The following is a 21,282-nucleotide window of genomic DNA, read 5'->3' on the forward strand; positions in this document are numbered from 1 at the left end:
TTGAATAGCATGGGGAAGGTCAACCATGCAAGCGCGTGAGCGGTTGAATCGGTGTCGATGTACATTGTTTTGCCTTTTATGAAAATCTTGATCGATGTACATTGTTGTCCTAAGTACTAGCAACAGTTTTTTTCAAGAGAGTTTAACAGCAGTTGGGACAATGCATGCCATGTGTGCCAATGAATGTTTTTTTTTTCCTGAAATAGAGGCAAAATTTGCCTCATTGATTAAATGAGAGGAGAATAGAGTTACAGAGTGTTATAAAAGGCCGAGAAAACGACATGACAATTACTCGTGTAATACAATTTTTTTAAATTTCTTGGCCTCCGTTGTAACCCAAATGTTAGCCTCATCCGCAATAAGCTTTAGGAGGATTGGTGAGGGTGCGCCCACGAATATGGGTGCAACAGCAGCAGCTTTTTATGTGGCCGGAGCAAAATGTCATCCCTCGCGTCCTCGGATGATTCGGCGAAAATGAGATCTGCACACGATGGCGGACAATCCAGCGAAAGCGAGCCCCCCACAGAACCTGCTCTGTAAACACCATATCGCTGACCGCTTTCTGCTAGTGATGCGTGCCGAGCAGAGGTCGCCACCACACTCAGATTTCCATCCCCAGCCATGTTGGTCTCGCACCAGCGAGAGTGAGGACGAGCTCAGTTGGCTCCTCTATCACCAACGCACTGTTTGTTGGTTAGCAAACTCCGCACAGAAGATTAGTATTATCATTTCAGACGATTGTAAGGCCTTGGTTGATTAAATGAAATGCATTTCCCCCGAAAAAAGAAAGAAAGATCGGAAGCATCAAGCCGTATCACCGCAAGATGCTCAACATCCACCACGTATATTTCCGCACAAGCTGTGCACCGCATGCACCGTCATGCTCACGCCTCAGATTTCTTCGCTCTCCGTAAATATCTAGATTAACTGGTGCAGGACAGACGGCACCGTCATGATCTGACCCAACAATTAAATGCCAGTCGCAATCGCAGTCAGTTTCCACTTGTTAATTGTTGTTACGTTAGCAACAACGACGACATGGCATCACTGCTGCATGCAACCCAGAAAGAAAAGAAGGCGTCTCGTACGTATCGATCCCCACCATTCGCTCGCGCGTATCAGAAAACGCCTATCTACCGCTAGACAACACTCGTGTTCTCCGTTCAACTTAGTAACCTCTTTGTACATAGAGATAAGACCAGGCCTTGCAGTCACAGACAAATCCATCAGCTCGTCACTCGATCGGGCCCCCGCCATGGAGCAATGGGCGTACTACCTTTGCCTCTTCCTGGCTCTCCTCCTCCCTCTCCTGCTGCTCAAGCTCAACAGCAAGCGTGGCGGCGTGCGTCTGCCACCCGGTCCGTGGCGGCTGCCGGTCATCGGCAGCCTGCACCACCTTGCCGGCAACCCGCTCGTGCACCGTGTCATGGCCGATCTGGCGCGCCGGCTGGACGCGCCGCTCATGTACCTCAAGCTCGGCGAGGTGCCGGTGGTGGTGGCCACATCCCCGGAGGCCGCCCGCGAGATCATGCGGACGCACGACGTCGTCTTCGCGACGCGTCCGTGGAGCCCCACCGTCAAGATCATGAACGCCGACGGGCAAGGCCTGATATTCGCGCGCTACGGCGCGCTGTGGCGCCAGCTCCGCAAGATCTGCATCCTGGAGCTGCTCAGCGCGCGCCGCGTGCAGTCGTTCCGCCACATCAGGGAGGACGAGGTCGCCCGCCTCGTGGCCGCGGTTGCCGCAGTGTCGCCCGGGGAGCCCGTGAACGTGAGCGAGCGGATCGCGGTGCTTATCACCGACTCAGCGGTGCGTGCCATGATCGGGGACAGGTTCAAGAGGCGGGAGGAGTTCTTGCAGACACTCGACGAAGGGGTCAAGCTCGTCGCCGGGTTCAACCTCGGCGACCTGTTCCCGTCGTCGCGCCTCGCCAGCTTCATCAGCGGCACGGCGCGGCTGGCCGAGGAGAACCACCGCAAGAGCTTCGAGCTCATGGAGTACGCGATCCAGCAGCACAAGCAGCAGAGGTCCGCTGCCTCATCGAACGGTGACGTGGAGGAAGGAGGAGAGGACCTAGTGGACACGCTCTTGAGGATACGCAAGGAAGGAGGCCTCGACGTGCCTCTTACCATGGGCATGATCAAAGCAGTTATACTGGTAAGTGCACAGATCCTTTGTTTCACGATACTTTGTCCTCTACTAGTAGCAAAAGGGTCTCTCCGTTGCAACAGGAGAAAAAAAAATCATAATCATCAATAGCCATGATCACATTCTCAATTTCGTGAAATCATGAATATTTTTTAACTCGTGAACATATTTAAAATCATGACTATTTTTTAAATTTATGAACAATTTTATAATTTTTGAACATTTTTTAATATCAAGAACATGTTTTGAATTCATGAACTTTTATACTATTTGCAAACATTTTTTTAAGATTGTGAATTTTTTTTTCAACAATTTTCTTTAGTCGGCAAACATTTCTAGAATGGACGAACATTGTTTGAGAAATTGGTGGAACCATTTTTTAAATTCATGAACATTTTTTTGATTTAACGAACATTTTTTGAAATGCATGATCATTTTCTGAACCAACGAACATTTTATGAATGAATAAATTATTTTATAAGATAGGAACAGTTTTTAATTTTTTAGGATATTTTTTCATTCATGAATATTTTTTGAATTGGCGATTTTTTTTAATTTCATTAAAAAATTTTAATACACAAACTTTTTAAAAAATCATGAAGATTTTTTGATTTCCCGAACATTTGTTTTTGAACATTTTCTGAATAAGCAAACATTTTTTTATAAAATCGTGAATATTTTTTGATCCACAAACATTTTATGATTTATAAAACATTTTATTTCAAAATTATCATTTTTATAAATTTTTGAAACTTTTCTGAAGCCCCAAATTATTTAAAGTAGAAAAAAACAAAAATAAAAATTAAAAAACAGGCCGCCCAGGCATGGGCCAGCCCAAATGGGCGCGCTGCATCTTCTTCCAACACACAGAGCGCAGTATAGAAGGTCCCTACTGCCTGGGCCGGCCCAGGTGGCTGATTCCCCTATGTGAAATGGTTGTTTTTATCACTTATAGATAGCATTGGTGGGTAATATTTGCAACTTCAAGGGGAATTTCCGTGATGTACCGCTTGAAGCAATAGCCTCTTTATTATTAGGTATAGATGATGTTATGCTTCGAAGTAACATTTTATACTACTAAACAAAACTAATTGTAGCATGTTTTTTGTGTTTTTCCTTTGGTTCACTCTGAATCCAAGAATTGCTATATGTTATATTCCTTATTATTCTAGGATTTGCAGCCGGATGGCTCGCTGACATATGGCTGACAATCCTAAACTGCCAAGAACAACAAGCGATTCCTAAATTATATAAATCGTCATATTGCAGGATCTATTTGGTGCCGGGAGCGAGACGTCAGCTACCACACTTCAATGGGCCATGTCGGAGCTCATGAGGCACCCAAACGTGATGCACAAAGCACAAGCTGAAGTACGCAACAACCTCCAAGGAAAACATAAGGTGACCGAAGATGACTTGGCCCATCTCAAGTACCTCAGACTCGTCATCAAGGAGACCATGAGGTTGCATCCAGCCGCGCCACTGCTTCTCCCTAGAGAGGCCATGGAGCCTTGCAAAATTCTCGGGTACGACATATCCAAGGGCACCACAGTACTGGTAAATGCATGGGCGATCGGCCGGGACCCTAAGCATTGGGATGATCCCGAGGAGTTCAAGCCGGAGAGGTTCGAGTCTGGAATGGTCAACTTGAAAGGCACAAACTTTGAGTACATACCATTCGGGGCAGGCAGGAGAATGTGCCCTGGAATGACATTTGCGCAGGCCAGCATGGAGATTGTGCTTGCCTCACTTCTCTACCACTTTAATTGGGAGCTCCCAAGTGGGGTCAAGCCAGATGGGCTAGACATGACTGAGGAGATGGGCCTCACCGTCCGGCGAAAGAACGACTTGTATCTGCACGTCGTGGTCCATGTGCCCTTGATTTGATTTACACTTGCATTGGTATGTCATATGTGACTGAATTCTCGCATATTAGTCTCTTCTATGTGCCTTGGTCAAATTGTCAGTGTACTTGTGTGATTGCTAGACTGCCTTGTCAGGTGACTGCCAGAGATACGTTGTCCATTAATTTGGGGTCCTCAAACTTCTCCGGTCCTCAAACTTGGATGTTCATCTTAGAACAACGATCAACGAATTAATTTTATGTGATGCACTGAGATCTTGACCATCTGTTTACCAGATTTGATTACCCAAGCTATTCATCCAAACATGATTTTAGAGCCGAAAAATTATATTGGGGACCATTCATTCTTTTAGCCGTGTCCAACAAGTGGTTTACTCTTCAACCAAGAAAAATGAGTGAAAAAAGAGCACAGTTTAGTTGATTTTAAGTTGAAGGCCACCCCCACCCCCCAAAGGAAACCCAACTAATAAATGGAAAACACAAGTTCACCCGCAAAAAAAAAAATGGAAAACACAAGTAGCCATTGGTCTCATCCAATACTGCTAATTAGCAATTACATTAATTTCAGTTACTAAAAAGATTAGTCTGCTCGGTGGTCCGACGTCTTGCGAGCATCTTTGGACCGTTGCCACCCAAAACCCATCCCGCCTCTCCCGCGATTTTCCATCCAATGCACGTGTCGCTTCCTGCGCCGCATTCATACCGGTCCAGAGCACGTTGCGGTCAACATTGATGTCGTGCGACGTGACTGAACGGGAGGGCGGCACTGACCGACGCGGCCTCTTAGGTGTCACCTCTTTAATACGGATGCCGCACCCCAAGAAATCAACATTGGTCGATGTGCCGTTTTGAAGCGGGCTGACCGTCCGTTCGCATGGCCTGACCGCGGCTATATATGTCGTGCTCCGGTGATGCACGTTCACACCTCCGGATCTCCTCCTCATCACCTACGAGTCCCTTCTCCTCTCCAAGTTCTTCCTCCTCCGGCGATGACGAAGTACTTGTAATCCGCACCGCAGGCTGTAGCGGCGCAAGTGGACATTCGTCAGGCTCTTCGCGCCGACACCCTTGCTCCTGGGCTCTCGAGCTCCACGGCGGTCGTCTGCTCCGGCAACGAGGAGGACCTGGGATATGGACGCCCTTTTCTTTTGTTGATGGACCACTTCACTGTCAGCAATTTAGGAAGCCGGTTTGTTGATGGACAACGTTAGTTGGTTATCCCACATACAATGCTTTTGGCAGGGATATGGACGCCCTTTGCTTTTGTGGTCATGTTATAGTTACCAACATGAGACAACATGTCACCCTTTGCTTTTGTGGTCATGTTATAGTTACCAACATGAGACAACATGTCAACTGTATGTTACCCTGTTGTCCGTTCGATAGTTAGCAACATGAGACAACTAAAATTACTAGCTGCTCATGCTACACATTTTTAGTGTGTTAAATGACAAACACCACTATAGTAGCCATGTACTCCCTTCGTCCCACAATATAAGATTTTTTTGCAAGCTAATATAGCTTACAAAAACATCTTATATTGTGGGACGGAGGGAGTAGTTACATGGGTAGTTGCGGTGAGTTCTAGTTTTAAAATTGTTTTCTCGTCCCATGGAAATTGTTTTCTCCTTCATACCACATGTTTGCTCTGACCTAGTGTCTCCTCATCGCAAGTGATAGATCTATCCTCCTACCACTGCCACAATGCATGCCATAAGGTGATAAGGAGATAGAAAAAATCCTTGCAGTGCCGTCGATCTGTCGTGCTAGCTAAGGCCACTATACTTCCATCACTTTGTGGATCGTACCGTGGTCCGCTAGCTGGTGCCAACATAATACACTACTCGGAACCTGTCAATGTATTTTTACTGTTTGGTCACTCAAGTCTGAAGTAATATGATCTATACACAAAAATGTTACCACCAACTTTGAGTGGATTATACAATCTATTAGTCTAACTATGTAATACACATTTTTTACGAGGTAACTATGTAGTACACTTGCGAATATAGGACACTGGTTTATCAAACTGGTTGATGCGTTTGGTTATTTACTCTCCATATTAGCTTTGTCTTAAAGTCAAACTTCATAATCTTTGACCAAGTTGGTACAAACAAATATAAACGTATACACCACCAAATCAGTATTATTAGATCTCATCACTGAATATATTTTGACATCATATAGATTTGTTATTGTACATGTTCATATTGTTTTCTATAAACGTTATCAAACTTTATGAAGTTTGACCTCAGTCAAAGCTAATAAGTCAAATATTTATTATTTCTATCTCTATAATATCAATTCATGCCATGTAAATAGAAATTTGCGAGGGAGGGATAATTTTGGCTCTAGGAGGCATATGCCCCGAATGAACAGTAAGTTTAGAATAACTAGATGATACCCCGCGCGTTGCGGGGGGGCTTCTTAGAGAATGGACTCTTGGTATTTTGGTTCATAAGTAGTCCATGAAGATCGTGGATGAGTGAGCGGAGGCTACAAGATCTCCTGCTCAAACCGAGGCAAAATGGTGAGTTAGCAACTTAGCATGTGGTTAGACAATTTGATGGAAACTTTTAAACATGAAATATATATTATTATTGCCACACAAAGGTAGGAAAACAATCTGCAGTTCTGCAAGGAAGATTTCTTATAGTTTTCAGTCAAAATTAAAATTATGAAAATCCAATTTCCATGTACCATAACAATCTATTTTTTGTTGTTCTATATAGGAAATCAGATAGCAAGAATTGCCAACAGTTCAGAAAACGAACCGATAAACATTAATTTTCCATAAGATCTGGAAAGGATATGGTTCTACAATCAGGAAATAATAGAACAAAAGATCCAACATCCCAGTGCCTAAAACAAAGTAAAGTGCAGAGAAAAGAAGAGAGTTAGTTTGCCGCCTAAATGTAACAGAGCACTGCTGCCTAAAACAATCCTATAAACATCCATCCTTGGATGACAATAATACAAACATTCATCCATGGCATGGAAAATAAAAATAAGAAAATCATGTGGGATTACCTCACAGCTCACGCTGCAGTAGAAGATAGTAGAGGAAGATTAGGACTTGTCAGCCATGGAGCAATCATGAACAACCTGCTACGTGATACAAATGCCGTGAGGGAGGAGCAGCAAGCGATGGAGATAGAGTGCATAAAGAAAATTAACGGCAGGTAATAGGATGTTAATAGGGGATTAACACAACGTGCTAGATACCTTCTCGTGGGACTTGTTCATGACGCATCAGGCAACAGAGGCATGGTTCTTTATGGTGCAGATGCTGGAGATGATGCCACTACACCGGCCGTTGAGCGAAAACCTTCGGTGACAGTAGGACATGCGGTCGACGGCAGGGGTCTGCAAATTCGTCGCCTTCAGGTAAGGCAGCGGTATCTGGAGGCGCTTGGATGCAGAGGCCGGGGGTAATCCTCTTTTTCTAAAAAAAATCTGGAGGCGCTTGGAACATAATGATAGAACAGCTCGGGTCGGGGAAGGGAGGGAGATTGTGAGACGATGATGAGGGCGTCTCTCTAGCCCACCGGCAGTCTGTCGGAAGCCAACACCTCTACTTCTGCCATGTTTTTTGTTCTCCCAAGATCTGAAGTCTGAACAACCAGATCCTCCAAATCCATTAGCTGAACTGACTCATTATTTAAAGGCTTCATGTACCTGTTTGTAGCATCCCTAGAAGTAGAACCCGAATCTTGCTTTTCCTTCTTCGATTTGGAACTCTAGTGGTAGATGTAGATGGAAACATTGAAGGAGAGGTGGTTGGGTGTTCCATGGCCTGGGCTAGGAGAAGATGATACTCCCTGCGGATTGATGATCGAACGAAGAGGCAAAGGGATCATTGGGACGCTCTATCTCCATCAGTCCTTGTATTTGTGGTGGAGGCCACAGAAAAGAGCAGATCCATAGATTAAAGAGCAGGACATCCTCGTTAGTTACTCTAGCCCAGAAGATGAAGAGGGGGAGTACTAATTGAGGACACGACCAGACCGTATTGCTTCGACTGGTGCAGGTCAGTCGTTCGGGAGGGGAAAAAATTAGTCTTTTTCCACCGTGGCGGTAGGTAAGGCCAAAGAATCAGACTGATTGGCTGGTGCTTGCAAATTGAAGGCTTACGTGGCATCAATGCTGATGTGGGTAGTGTGCATGTTGAAAGAATTGTTATTAGTGGGGATCAACTTTTTAAGAATGTATGATTAGTTAAAGACAATATATTTATCTTTTAGATGTTCATGTTAGTGTAACAAGCGTGCTTGATAACTTTCATACGAAACTGGACAACAATGCGTTGTTGGTCAAAAATTATTAAGTTTAACATTTAGGGTTTAATTTGCTTTTAATTTTTGCACATGTCAAAATGCTAAAGCTTTAATTCCACCTAAAATTTTGCATGTAATAGTTGAATGTGACCATGTGCACATCTAATTTTTATGGATAATTTTGACATTTTAAAAAACAAAGCATTTTGGCGCCCATAGGAACGAATGGATTTCTGATGTTTTATCTTTTCAAGTTTTGCGGGAATCTGAATGTTCTATCTTATTTGTGTTATATTTTTCTTATTTACACCGCTCATGTGTCAGCAGCCCGATCATAGACACCGAAGATGAAGCTGTTCAAGAAGACGCGCGGGAAGGGAGTAACTCGAGTACTGGGCCGGCAGGCCGGCCCATCCGCAGCAGAAGGGTTCCCCAGTGGCTTGCAAGCCCAAACTGGGCCCGCTAAGCGGGTGTAACGGTAGTGAGCGTTTAAATACTGCCGACCGTCATCAGTAGAGGGCAGGAAGGAACGGGAGGCTTCGGCCTGGCAGAGGCGTTGCGTGTGTGATTGTAATTCGAACTGCTGTGTGGGAGGTTGGGAGGACAGCTAATCCAATTCAAACCTAGATCTCGTTCATGGAGGTAGTAGATTCCTCACATCTGGTACTCAGAGCTTTTTGATCCTGGAGATTCCAAGCCACGTCCACGCCACGCGTTTCAAGCTCCAGCAGCGGAGCCCCTCCATGGAGAAGCTATCGTCCGAGGGGCGGCAGATCCAGGAGCTGCTGCGTGCAGACTTCGCCGAGGTGCTGGATCAACGCTTCAAGGCGCACGGCGAGGAGATCATCAAGTCCGTCGGCAATATGCTCAAGGAGACGACGACGATGCTCGACGGCCTCATCACGGCGCGAATCGACGACGCCAGGTCCGAATTCAACCTCGACGTCGAGCAAATCCACGTGGATCTCGAGCGCTGCGGCAAGGAGGACGTCCCGTGCAAGCAGGCGAGCTCATCGACCGGCAAGGAAGTTGGGGGCAACCGCGATTCGACAGCGGCTGATCCCCTTGGCTTCGACAAGTTTCATCGGGGGAAAGCACATCAGGTTTATGTGCCTCCTCCGGTCAGAGGTGCGCGTGATTCCGTCTCTCCCCGTGAAAACTTTTCCCCTCGTGATTTCGCTGCTTCAGACGTCTCTGACCTGTACCAATCTTCTCCCCATGTGGAACTACCGCGTTTCGATGGCTCAAATCCACGATTGTGGCAATCGCGCTGTGAGGATTGTTTCAAGCTATGGGGTACCCCAGCAGCAAGGTGGATTTCATACGCCACGTCCCAGTTCGATGGTGTGGCAGCCAGATGGCTTGAGGCAGTACAACGCAGATCGCCGAACTTATCCTGGCCGGAGTTTTGTCAGTTGCTGCTGAACAGGTTTGGTCGCAACCAACATCAGACTCTGGTGAGACAGATGTTCAGAATTGCTCAGGAATTGTCAGTGTCTGATTATGTGGAGAGATTTGCGGAACTGTATGACCAGCTTTTAGCTTATGAGGATGTTCCTGACAGTCTGTACTATACTACTCGTTTCATCGATGGCCTCAAGCCGGGTGTAAGGATGTCAGCTGCCTTGCAGAAACCCCATGATTTGGATACAGCTTATGACATAGCTTTGCTCCATGAAGAATTAAGTGATACAAACTCCTCTCAGTTTCAGTTCAAGAAAACAATGATTGCAGCTTCGACAGTTTCGAGGGCTCCAGTTGTTGTTGACAGGAGACCTGTTGAGAACAATAAGAGTGTTTCTTCAGAAGATAAGTGGAGTACTTTGCGCACTTACAGGAAATCAAAAGGGTTATGCTTCACTTGTGGAGAGAAGTGGTCCAGGGACCATCAATGCAAATCTTCTGTTCAACTCCATATAGTGCAGGAGATGATTGAACACATCCAAAATATAGCATCCTTCTGTCAGGAGTCGTCTGATAGTGACTCTGACAACCTTATGTTACTGTCAGCAGCTGCATGTTCAGCTGAATCATCTCCATTAACAATGAGACTACGCGTTACTGTTTGTGGCCAGGCTCTCACATTTCTGGTGGACTCGGGCAACACTCATTCTTTCCTCAACTCTTCTCTGGCTGCATTGTTGCAAGATGTGCAAGAGGTTCGACCTAAAAAAGTAACGGTAGCAGGAGGTGCTAAGTTGTACTGCTCCCAGATTGTAAAGCAATGTAGTTGGTCTTGTCAGAACAATGAATTCAAATCAGACTTCAGACTTCTTTAGTTAGGTAACTATGATGGAATTTTGGGACTTGACTGGCTGGCAAACCATAGTCCAATGGTCATAGATTGGGATCAAAAATGGTTTTCATTCCAGTCCCAAGGAAAATGGATTACATTACATGGTTTATTACCTGATGACTGCACGTTTACAGTTATGAGTGTAGAAGTGATTGAACCAGAAGACAAGGAATCCAGTGCTCACATTCTTGAAGTACAAGCTTTATTGGAAAAAAATTCTTCTGTTTTTGAGGAACCAAAGGGAGTGCCACCTAGGAGACAGTATGATCATACTATTCCACTGATACCAGGTGCAACAACAGTGGCTGTCAGACCTTATAGAGTGCCTCCCACTTAAAAACAGAGATGGAAAAACAAGTTAAGGAGTTGTTGAAAAATGGTATGATCAGACTCAGTCGAAGCCCTTTTTCCTCCCCAGTTTTGATGGTCAAGAAGAAGGATGGCACCTGGCGCATGGTAGTCGACTACAGGCACTTAAATGCTATAACTATGAAGGGAAAATATCCTATACCTGTGATAGATGAGTTTCTGGATGAATTGCATGGTGCTTGTTGGTTTACTAAACTGGATTTAAGGGCAGGTTATCATCAAATCAGAATGGCCCCAGGAGAAGAGTTTAAAACTGCATTTCAAACTCATGAAGGTCATTATGAGTTCTTGGTTATGGGTTTTGGGTTGTCTGAAGCTCCTGGTACCTTCCGAGGTGCTATGAATTCTGATCTACCTACACTTAGGGAATTTGTTATGGTATTCTTTGATGATATCCTGATTTTCAGTAAAACCTTAAAGGAACATCTGTTGCATGTGGGAAAAGTTCTTAGTACCTTGCAAGAAAAGCAGTGGAAGGTCAAATTGAGCAAGTGTTCTTTTGCGCAGCAACAAATTGCTTATTTGGGTCATGTCATCAGTGACAAAGGGGTTTCTACTGACCCTTCCAAAATTCTAACTGTTCAGAACTGGCCCACTCCTGTCAATGTAAAAGAACTTAGAGGTTTTCTGGGTCTCACTGGGTACTACAGAAAATTCATAAGAAACTATGGTGTGATTAGTAAACCCTTGACTGAACTATTAAGGAAAGGCACACTGTTTGTGTGGACTCCAGCTGCTGAAACTGCTTTTGTCACTCTCAAGGAAGCCTTGGTACAAGCACCTATTTTAGCTCTCCCTGATTTCTCCCTGCCATTTGTATTGGAGACTGATGCTTGTGATACTGGTATAGGAGCAGTACTTATGCAAAAAGGGCATCCTCTGGCATTTGTCAGCAGAGCTTTGGGTCCAAAGAACAGAGGGCTATCTGTCTATGAAAAGGAATATCTAGCTATTCTCCTAGCAGTGGAACAGTGGAGGCCCTACTTGCAGTTTCAAGAGTTTGTGATTAAAACATATCAGAAAAGCCTGACTCATTTATCTGATCAAAGGTTGCATACGCCTTGGCAGCAGAAAGTGTTCACCAAACTCTTGGGCCTCAATTATAAGATTGTATATAAAAAAAGCACAAATAATTCTGTTGCAGATGCCTTATCCAGAAGACCTCACCCTGCCTCTCAGCTCATGACCATCTCCTCTTCTCAACCCTCTTGGTTGCAAGAAATAGTGGACAACTACCAGCAAGATCCTAAGGCTCAAGAGTTGTTGCAACAGTTGGCTGTGGATCCAACATCCAAACCCTCCTATACCTTGGTTAATGGATTAATCAAATACAAAAACTGCATATGGATTGGCAATGATGTGCAACTGCAAGCTAAGATCTGCAATGCTTTCCATGCTACTCCAGTGGGTGGGCATTCTGGTTTTCTTGTGACTTACAAAAGGATTCAGGCCCTGTTCAAGTGGTCTGGCATGAAGGTTCTCATTAAGGAGTTTGTGCAATCTTGTGTCACTTGCTAGAAAGCTAAGCCTGAGAGAATCAATTATCCTAGGTTGTTATCCCCCTTGCCTGTTCCAAACAAAGCCTGGGAAACAGTAACTACGGATTTTATCTCTGGCCTTCCTCCTTCTGATCATTTTGACTACATAATGGTTGTCATTGATAAGTTCACTAAGTATGGCCACTTTATTCCAGTCAAGCACCCTTACAATGCTCCTAAGATTGCTGAGCTCTTCTTGGAAAACATCTACAAATTACATGGCATGCCCTTGTTTGTTGTGTCAGATAGAGACCCTGTGTTTACTAGTCAGTTTTGCCAAATTCTTACAAAAAGGACCGGAGTAACCTTGAATATGAGCACTGCCTACCACCCAGAAACAGACGGTCAGACTGAGAGAGTGAATCAACAAATTGAATGCTTTCTTCGATGCTTTATCTCAGCTCATCCCAAGAAATGGAGAAAGTGGTTATCTCTTTGTGAATTTTGGTACAATACAAATTGGCACTCTTCCTTGGGAAAATCTCCATTTGCAGTTCTGTATGGCCAAGAACCTAGGTATTTTGGTGTTACAGCTCAAGACACTATAACTCCTCAAGATGTCCAGCATTGGCTTGACTCCAGAGCTGTGGTGCAAGCTTCTGTTAGACAACATTTGTTGCAAACTCAGCAGAGAATGAAGATGCAAGCTGATAAGAAAAAAACTGATCGAGTGTTCGCTGCTGGTGATATGGTCTTTTTGAAACTTCAACCTTATGTGCAACAATCTATGGCTTCCAAAACTAACCAGAAGTTATCTTTTCGATACTTTGGGCCATTTCAACTGCTGAAGCGCATTGGTGAAGTGGCATATCGCCTTGATCTTCCTCAAGACAGAAAGGTACACCCCGTGTTCCATGTTTCGCAGCTGAAACAGTTCATTTCCCCCAAGTACACGGTTCAGCAAGTACTTCCTACACCTGATCATGCTCTGCGAGTCCCCGTGCGAGTATTGCAACAACGTATGTGGCGCAAGAACAATCGATCTATCGCCCAGGTCCTGGTGGAATGGAGTGGTGAACCTCAAACAACGCCAACTTGGGAAGACAAGGATGCTCTACACCAGCTATTTCCGCATGCATCGGCTTGGGGACAAGCCGAATTTCAAGAACGGGGGGATGTCAGCAGCCCGATCATCGACACCGAAGATGAAGCTGTTCAAGAAGACGCGCGGGAAGGGAGTAACTCGAGTACTGGGCCGGCAGGCCGGCCCATCCGCAGCAGAAGGGTTCCCTAGTGGCTTGCAAGCCCAAACTGGGCCCGCTAAGCGGGTGTAACGGTAGTGAGTGTTTAAATACTGCCGACCGTCATCAGTAGAGGGCAGGAAGGAACAGGAGGCTTCGGCCTGGCAGAGGCGTTGCGGGTGTGATTGTAATTCGAACTGCTGTGTGGGAGGTTGGGAGGACAACTAATCCAATTCAAACCTAGATCTCGTTCATGGAGGTAGTAGATTCCTCACATCATGTACCTCAAGCCCGGGGAGGTGCCAGTCGTGGTGGCCACGTCCCCAGAGGCCGCCCGCGAGATCATGCGGACGCGCGACGTCTCTTTGCCACGCGGCCGTGGAGCCCTACCATGAAGATCATGAACTCCGAAGGGGAAGGGCTGGTATTCGCACACTACGGCACCCAGTGGCGGCAGCTCCACGACTACATCTTGGAGCTTCTTCGCGCCCGCCACGTGTAGTCATTCAGCCACGTCAGGGAGGACGAGGTCGGCCGCCTCGTGACCGCCGTTGCGGGAGCCCGTGAACGTGAGCGAGTGGATCGTTGTGCTCATCACCGACTCGGCGGTGCGCACCATGATCGGGGACAAGTTCAAGAGGCGGGAGGAGTTCTTGCAGATGCTCGAGGAAGGGGTCAAGCTCGCCACCGGGTTCAACCCTGGCGACTTGTACCTGTCGTCATGGCTCGCCAACTTCATCAGCGGCATGGCATGGCTGGCGGAGGAGAACCACCGCAAGAGCTACGAGCTCATGGAGTACGCGATCAAGCAACACGAGGAGCAGAGGGCCACCGCCTCAGCGAACGGCGACGAGGAGGAAGGAGAGGACCTGGTGGGCGTGCTCTTGAGGATCCACAAGGAAGGTGGCCTTGACGTGCCTCTTACAATGGGAGTGGTCAAAGGAGTCATAACTATAAGTGCACCAACTCCTTAATTTGTTCCATAATACTTTGTCCTCTACTATCTGGTATACTCCCTCTGTAAACGAATATAAGAGCTCTTAGATCACTACTTAGGTAGTTATCTAAACGCTCTTATATTAGTTTATAGAGGGGGTACTTACTTAAAACATGTTGTATTAAACAAAACAAATAATGCATTTTAAAAGTACATTTCATGATAGATTTGGTATTATGGATGTGCGGTTGTCAATGTTGAAATTGTTTCTAAATTTGAATTAAACAAAAAAGTTCGAACAAAAAGGTTACACATTTTGAAACAAGAGAGTAGTTAGCAATACATGAGGTATCTTAATTTGTTTCTGATTCTTCGGTTCACTCTGAATTCATGAAATGGCATATGTTATATTCGCTATTATTCTAGGATTTGCTACTTGATGTCTCACTTTTTTATGGGCTGACAAATCCTAGAATGCCAAGAAGAACTTGCCATTCTAAATTGTGTAAATCGACATTTTGCAGGATTTATTTGGCGCTGGGAGCGAGACATCGGCTACCACTCTTCAATGGGCCATGTCAGAGCCCATGAGGAACCCAAATGTGATGCAGAAAGCACAAGCTGAAGTACGCGACAACCTCCAAGAGAAACCTAAAGTGACCGAGGATGACTTGACCAATCTCAAGTACCTCATACTCATCATCAAGGAGACAATGAGGTTGCATCCAGCCGCACCATTGCTTCTCCCAAGGGAGGCCAGGGAGCCTTGCAAAATCCTCGGGTACAATGTGCCCAAAGGTACCACGATGTTGGTGAATGCGTGGGCGATTGGAAGAGACCCGAAGCATTGGAAAGACCTCGAGGAGTTCAAACCAGAGAGGCTCGAGTATGGCACGATGGACTTCAAAGGCAAAAACTTTGAATACATAACGTTTGGGGCGGGTCGGAGGATGTGCCCTGGAATGTTGTTTGCTCGAGCCAGCATGGAGATCGTGCTTTCCACACTGCTCTACCACTTCGATTGGGAACTCCCGAGTGGGGTGAAGCCTGATGGGTTGGACATGACAGAGAAGATGGGCGTCACTGTCCGATGAAAGAACGATCTGCATCTACATCCCATGGTCCGTGTGCCTCCGATTTGATTTTTACTTGCATTAATATGCGAAGATGAAATCTCATCTATTATGCCTTCTATATATGTGCCTTTCTCGAATGTGGAGGCGTGTGAAGAAGTATTGTTAAGTACTACATCACTACCAATTAGGAGTCAAGTTATGTGGCATGAGTGTGTGTGATTCCTATATTCATGTCTACTAGGAAGGCCCATCACACTACAAAAGTCTGAGTAAATAATTCACTTACAAAGCATATACATCATTTCATCATAAAATTAGACGCTCAGGATATCTTGTAGACTTGTACCATTGACCACTCCATGCCATATTTATATCATATTAAATGTACCTAATTAGGGGGTAGGACCGATCGGGTGTTCGACTTTGTTTGAGGGGAAGTGAAGAGGGAAGGCAGTTTAATGGCGTCCGGAGTGATTTGTGAGGATGAGGGTCCTCCGGTTACATCTTTTGATTCAACATGATTGGGAGGACCATGATCTAGAGTTGTAAAAGGGGATGTGCATGCTGAAGGCCGTCATGGTGTAGGATCGAAAGTATGTCTAGAGGGAGGGGGGTGATTAGACTACTTGACCAAATAAAAACCTAACCTTTTCCCAATTTTAATTCTTGGCATATTTTAGCAACTTAGCACAAGTCAAGCAATCATAATACAATTCAAGCAAGCATGCAAAGAGTATATGAGCAGCGGAAAGTAAAGCATGCAACTTGCAAGAAAGTAAATGGGAGGAGTTTGGAGGGAGCAAACGCAATGTTGACACAGAGATTTTTGGTGTGGTTCCGATAGGTGGTGCTATCGTACATCCACGTTGATGGAGACTTCAACCCACAAAGGGAAACAGCTGCGAGAGTCCATGGAGGGCTCCACCCATGAAGGGTTCACAAAGAAGCAACGTTGTCTATCCAACCATGGCCATCGCCCACGAAGGACTTGCCTCACTTGGGTAGATCTTTATGAACTAGGCGATCTCCTTGCCCTTACAAACTCCTTGGTTCAACTCCACAATCTTGACAGAGGCTCCCAAGTGACACCTAACCAATCTAGGAGACACCACTCTCCAAAAGGTAATAGATGGTGTGTTGATGATGAAATACTTTCTCTTGTGCTTCAAATGATAGTCTCCCCAACATTCAACTCTCTCTCACATATTTGGCTATGGTGGAAAGATGATTTGAGTGGAAAGCAACTTGGGGAAGGCTAGAGATCAAGATTCTTGTGGTTGGAATGGAATGTCTTGGTCTCAACACATGAGTAGGTGGTTCTCTCTCAAAAAATGAATGGTGGAAGTGTAGGCACATTCTGATAGCTCTCTCCATGAATGAAGAATGGGTGGAGGGGTATATATAGCCTCCACACAAAATCTACCCGTTACACACAAATTCCCAAACTCGGTGAGACTGAATGGTAAAACTCGGTCAGACCAATTTAGGTCAAAATATGAACGTTAGGATTTTCGGTGGGACTGATACGATCAACTCGGTGGGACCGATGCACTAGGGTTAGGGCATAATGTAATCTCGGTGTGACCAATCACATGAACTCAGTGGGACCGATTTCAATAACACGCACATAGGGAGTTGGTCAGGCAAACTCGGTGGGACCGATTCACTCATTTCGGTGGGACTGAAATGTTACGAAAAGGAAACATGGAGTTTGCGTTGCGAACTTGGTGGGACGAATTCTCTCATTTCAGTGGGACCAAAACCTTACGAAAAGGAAATAGGGAGTTTGCAATCCCATCTCGGTGAGACCAAGATCCCTATCGGTGAAACCAAAGTGACTAGGGTTTGTGGCAGTGGATATGTCAAATGAACTCGGTGGCGCCGGATACATCAAATCGATGGGGCCGAGTTTGACTTTTAGGTTTAGGACATATGTGGAAATGAGATAGTGGTTGAGGGTTTTGGAGCATATCACTAAGCATTTTGAGCAAGCAAGTCATAAAGCAACACCTCATCCCCTTTTAATAGTATTGGTTTTCCTACGGACTCAATGGGATCTTGGGTCACTAAAAAGAAAATGTAGAGTCTTGAGCTTGTTGCCAATATGTGTCCTTAGCATTTTGAGGGGTCCACATCTTTAGTCCATGCCATGCCAATATTGAACTTCCTGAAATGATCATCTTGAAAGAGCATTAGTTCAATGAGCTATATGTTGTTAAGAATTACCAAAACCACCCAGAAATTAGTTGCACTTTCAATCTCCCCCTTTTTGGTAATTGATGACAACATATAGATCAAAGCTTCGACAAATGATAATAAGAATGAAAAACATCGTCGCTTTGAGAAGTATGTGATAAGCAAGAGCTCCCCCTAAATTTGTGCATTATTTAAGATTTGCTTTTGAATGGAAATGCACAACCAATTAGGATCATGGGTTACTCTTCCATGTCACATACATCTTGGTGGAGCGCTCAAAATGATAACAATAGGAACAAGCACTCATCACCAAGGCAAAGTGAACGATCATACATAAAAGATAAAGAATATCATCATCCAAGCACAAGCATTAAGCATGATATGATTAAACACATGACCATATAGAGTATCTCACACACATAGACATAAAGTATCAACCAAGCAAACAAGCAAATAAGTAGCAAAAAGAAGCAAAGCTCTCTCTCCCTCGAAGCCTATGATCTATACACTTTCTCCCCCTTTGGCAACAAGTTACTGTAGGACCTTGAGAAGAGGTGTCTAGAGGGGGGGGGGGTGATTAGATACTAAGTACCAAAGTTGCAGTTTTTAGCAATTTTTAATTTAAGTGGAGTTTAGGCACAAGTTTAACATTCACAACACATAGCAAGAAAGCATGCAAAGAGTATATGAGCAGTGGAAAATAAAGCATGCAACTTGCAAGAATGTAAAGGGAAGGGTTTTGGAGGATTCAAACGTAGTTGGAGACACAGATGTTTTTGGCGTGGTTCCGATAGGTGGTGCTATCGTACATCCACATTGATGGAGACTTCAACCCACGAAGGGTAACGGTTGCGCGGGTCTACAGAGGGCTCCACCCAAGAAGGGTCCACGAAGAAGCAACCTTGTCTATCCCATCATGGCCGTCTCCCACGAAGGACTTGCCTCACTAGCGGTAGATCTTCATGAAGTAGGCGATCTCCTTGCCCTTACAAACTCCTTGGTTCAACTCCACAATCTTTGTCGGAGGCTCCCAAGTGACACCTAGCCAATCTAGGAGACACCACTCTCCAAGAAGTAACAAATGATGCGTTGATGATGAACTCCTTGCTCTTGTGCTTCAAATGATAGTCTCCCTAACACTCAACTCTCTCTCATAGGATTTGGATCTGGTGGAAAGAAGATTTGAGTGGAAAGCAACTTAGGGAAGGCTAGAGATCAAGATTCATATGGTAGGAATGGAATATCTTGGCCTCAACACATGAGTAGGTAGTTCTCTCTCAGAACTGGTAAGTTGGAAGTGTAGGTTTGTTCTAATGGCTCTCTCCATGAATGAATAGGAGGTGGAGGGGTATATATAGCCTCCACACAAAATCTAACCGTTACACACAATTTACCAATCTCGATGGGACATAATCAACAAACTCGGTCAGACCAATTTAGTAAATCTAGTGACCGTTAGGATTTTCGGTGGGACCGAAATGCAACTCGGTAGGACCGATATGGTTAGGGTTAGGGCATAACTTAATCTCGGTGAGACCGATTACACAAACTCGATAAGACCGATTTTGGTAATTAGCTAACCAGAGAGTTGGTCAGGCAAACTCGGTGGGACCGATTACTCAAACTCGGTGGGACCGATTTTGGTAATAAGTTAACCAGAGAGTTGGCATTGTAATCTCGGTAGGACCAATTTCTCAAAGTCGGTAAGACCGATTTTTATAATGGACATGCACAGAGAGATTACAATCCCATCTCGATGAGACCGAGATCCCTATCGGTGAGACCGATTTGCCTAGGGTTTGTGGCAGTGGCTATGACATCTGAACTCGGTGGCGCTGGATAGAAAGAATCGGTGTGACCGATTTTGGCTTTAGGTTTAGGTCATATGTGGATGTGAGAAAGTAGTTGAGGGTTTTGGAGCATATCACTAAGCACATGAAGCAAGAGGCTCATTAAGCAACACCTCATCCCTCCTTGATAGTATTGGCTTTTCCTATAGACTCAATGTGATCTTGGATCACTAAAATGTAAAATGAAGAGTCTTAAGCTTGAAGCTTTAGCCACTCCCTAGTCCTTAGCATCTTGAAGGAGTTCCACATCCTTTAGTCCATGCCACTTCATTGTTTAACTTGTCTGAAATATACTAGATAAAAGTGTTAGTCCAACAAGAGATATGTTGACATTAATTACCAAAACCACCTAGGGAGCACTTGTGCTTTCAATCTCCCCCTTTTTGGTAATTGATGACAACATACATCAAAGCTTTAGATAAGGATATAAAGAATAGCATGTGAAATATAGAATATAGAAGCATGTGAGAGCATAACCATGGCAGAGTAAGCAATGTGTTACATGTATCTTGGCCATATGCATCAGAGCAAAGAATATTAAAGAAAATACCTTCATGCTCATGAGTCCTTCTTGCAAACAGTTTGTACATCAACAAGAATTCCTCGTACACATGATTATGATGCATATACTTACCTTGTAGTCTTGAGTTGGCTTAGGATGGAATGAACCTGCACAAACAGGGTTAGATAACACAGGTACATCCACTAACCAGGGCAAACAGAAGAAACCACAAGAATACCAAGACTGGGATGACATGTAGAGAGTGAGTACTAAGTACCACATTGGATTAGACATGTCCCCAAGAGTAAATATATGCAATGAATTTAAATGATTTCTTTCCCTTAGATGTCTTGCTCCCCCTGAATCTAGCATGGGATACTGGGAGAAGATAGGGAACATAAAATCAGAGCTGAAGAATATGAATGAACAGAGCTAGTGCAAACTAATGCAAGTAAGCACATATGAACATGTCTTTCCCCCAAAAAGACATGTGGCATCTCTCCTCTTGAACACCAAGCATCTGGGATCCTTGAGAAATACTTCCTACTTGAGTATTTTCTTCCCCTGGAGATCTCTCTCTCCCCCTGTGGAAGTGATATTCTCTGATGTGACCTCTCTCTAAATGATAAGCTTTGATGTGATCTCTCTCTCTCCCTTTGACATCAATTTCCAAGAAGGGCTTCTGGAATTTGTCGTGAATGGGTTTGATCCTTGAGTCACAGCACAAAGCATTTGTAAAAATGTGATGCTTGTAGAGGACAAGATTCATTGAGTGGAGCTGGAACAGACGAAACACAGAATAAGTGGCAAACTGTTTTTCCTGTGGTGAAATCGGTGGCACCGAGTTGTATGCTTTGGTTGTACCGAAAGAATTCGGTTGGACTGAAAATAACTAATCGGTGGAACCGAGTTCATCGCAGAGAAAACACTTATCACCTCAGCTCACTAGACTAATAGGATCTCACAAAGATTTGCAAGGAATTAACTAAATGCTATGCAATGAATTGGATGCATAAAATGCAGAGAAAACAAGAAGAAAAGAAAGAA

General features: G+C 44.7%; 2 protein-coding genes and 1 long non-coding RNA gene across 3 annotated transcripts; 2 read left to right on the forward strand and 1 right to left on the reverse strand.

The window, feature by feature from the left end:
• Nucleotides 1-1,145: 1,145 nt before the first annotated feature.
• Nucleotides 1,146-4,258, forward strand: LOC119326497 (zealexin A1 synthase-like). The gene is made up of 2 exons (XM_037600131.1): nucleotides 1,146-2,158; nucleotides 3,419-4,258. The coding sequence occupies exons 1-2, from the start codon at nucleotides 1,256-1,258 to the stop codon at nucleotides 4,034-4,036; spliced, it is 1,521 nt and encodes a 506-aa protein (XP_037456028.1). The 5' UTR covers nucleotides 1,146-1,255; the 3' UTR covers nucleotides 4,037-4,258.
• A 259-nt stretch (nucleotides 4,259-4,517) lies between these two features.
• On the reverse strand, nucleotides 4,518-8,002 carry LOC119324014. The gene is made up of 3 exons (XR_005156712.1): nucleotides 7,239-8,002; nucleotides 7,044-7,118; nucleotides 4,518-6,521 (listed from the first exon to the last, which is right to left on the reverse strand). It is a non-coding gene; the product is annotated as an uncharacterized LOC119324014 (long non-coding RNA).
• Nucleotides 8,003-14,291: 6,289 nt separating this feature from the next.
• On the forward strand, nucleotides 14,292-15,705 carry LOC119322121 (premnaspirodiene oxygenase-like). The gene is made up of 2 exons (XM_037595619.1): nucleotides 14,292-14,618; nucleotides 15,136-15,705. The coding sequence occupies exons 1-2, from the start codon at nucleotides 14,292-14,294 to the stop codon at nucleotides 15,703-15,705; spliced, it is 897 nt and encodes a 298-aa protein (XP_037451516.1).
• The last annotated feature ends 5,577 nt before the right edge of the window (nucleotides 15,706-21,282 follow it).

The sequence above is a fragment of the Triticum dicoccoides genome, chromosome 6B (assembly GCF_002162155.2).
Source record: "Triticum dicoccoides isolate Atlit2015 ecotype Zavitan chromosome 6B, WEW_v2.0, whole genome shotgun sequence".
Lineage (NCBI taxonomy): Eukaryota > Viridiplantae > Streptophyta > Magnoliopsida > Poales > Poaceae > Triticum > Triticum dicoccoides.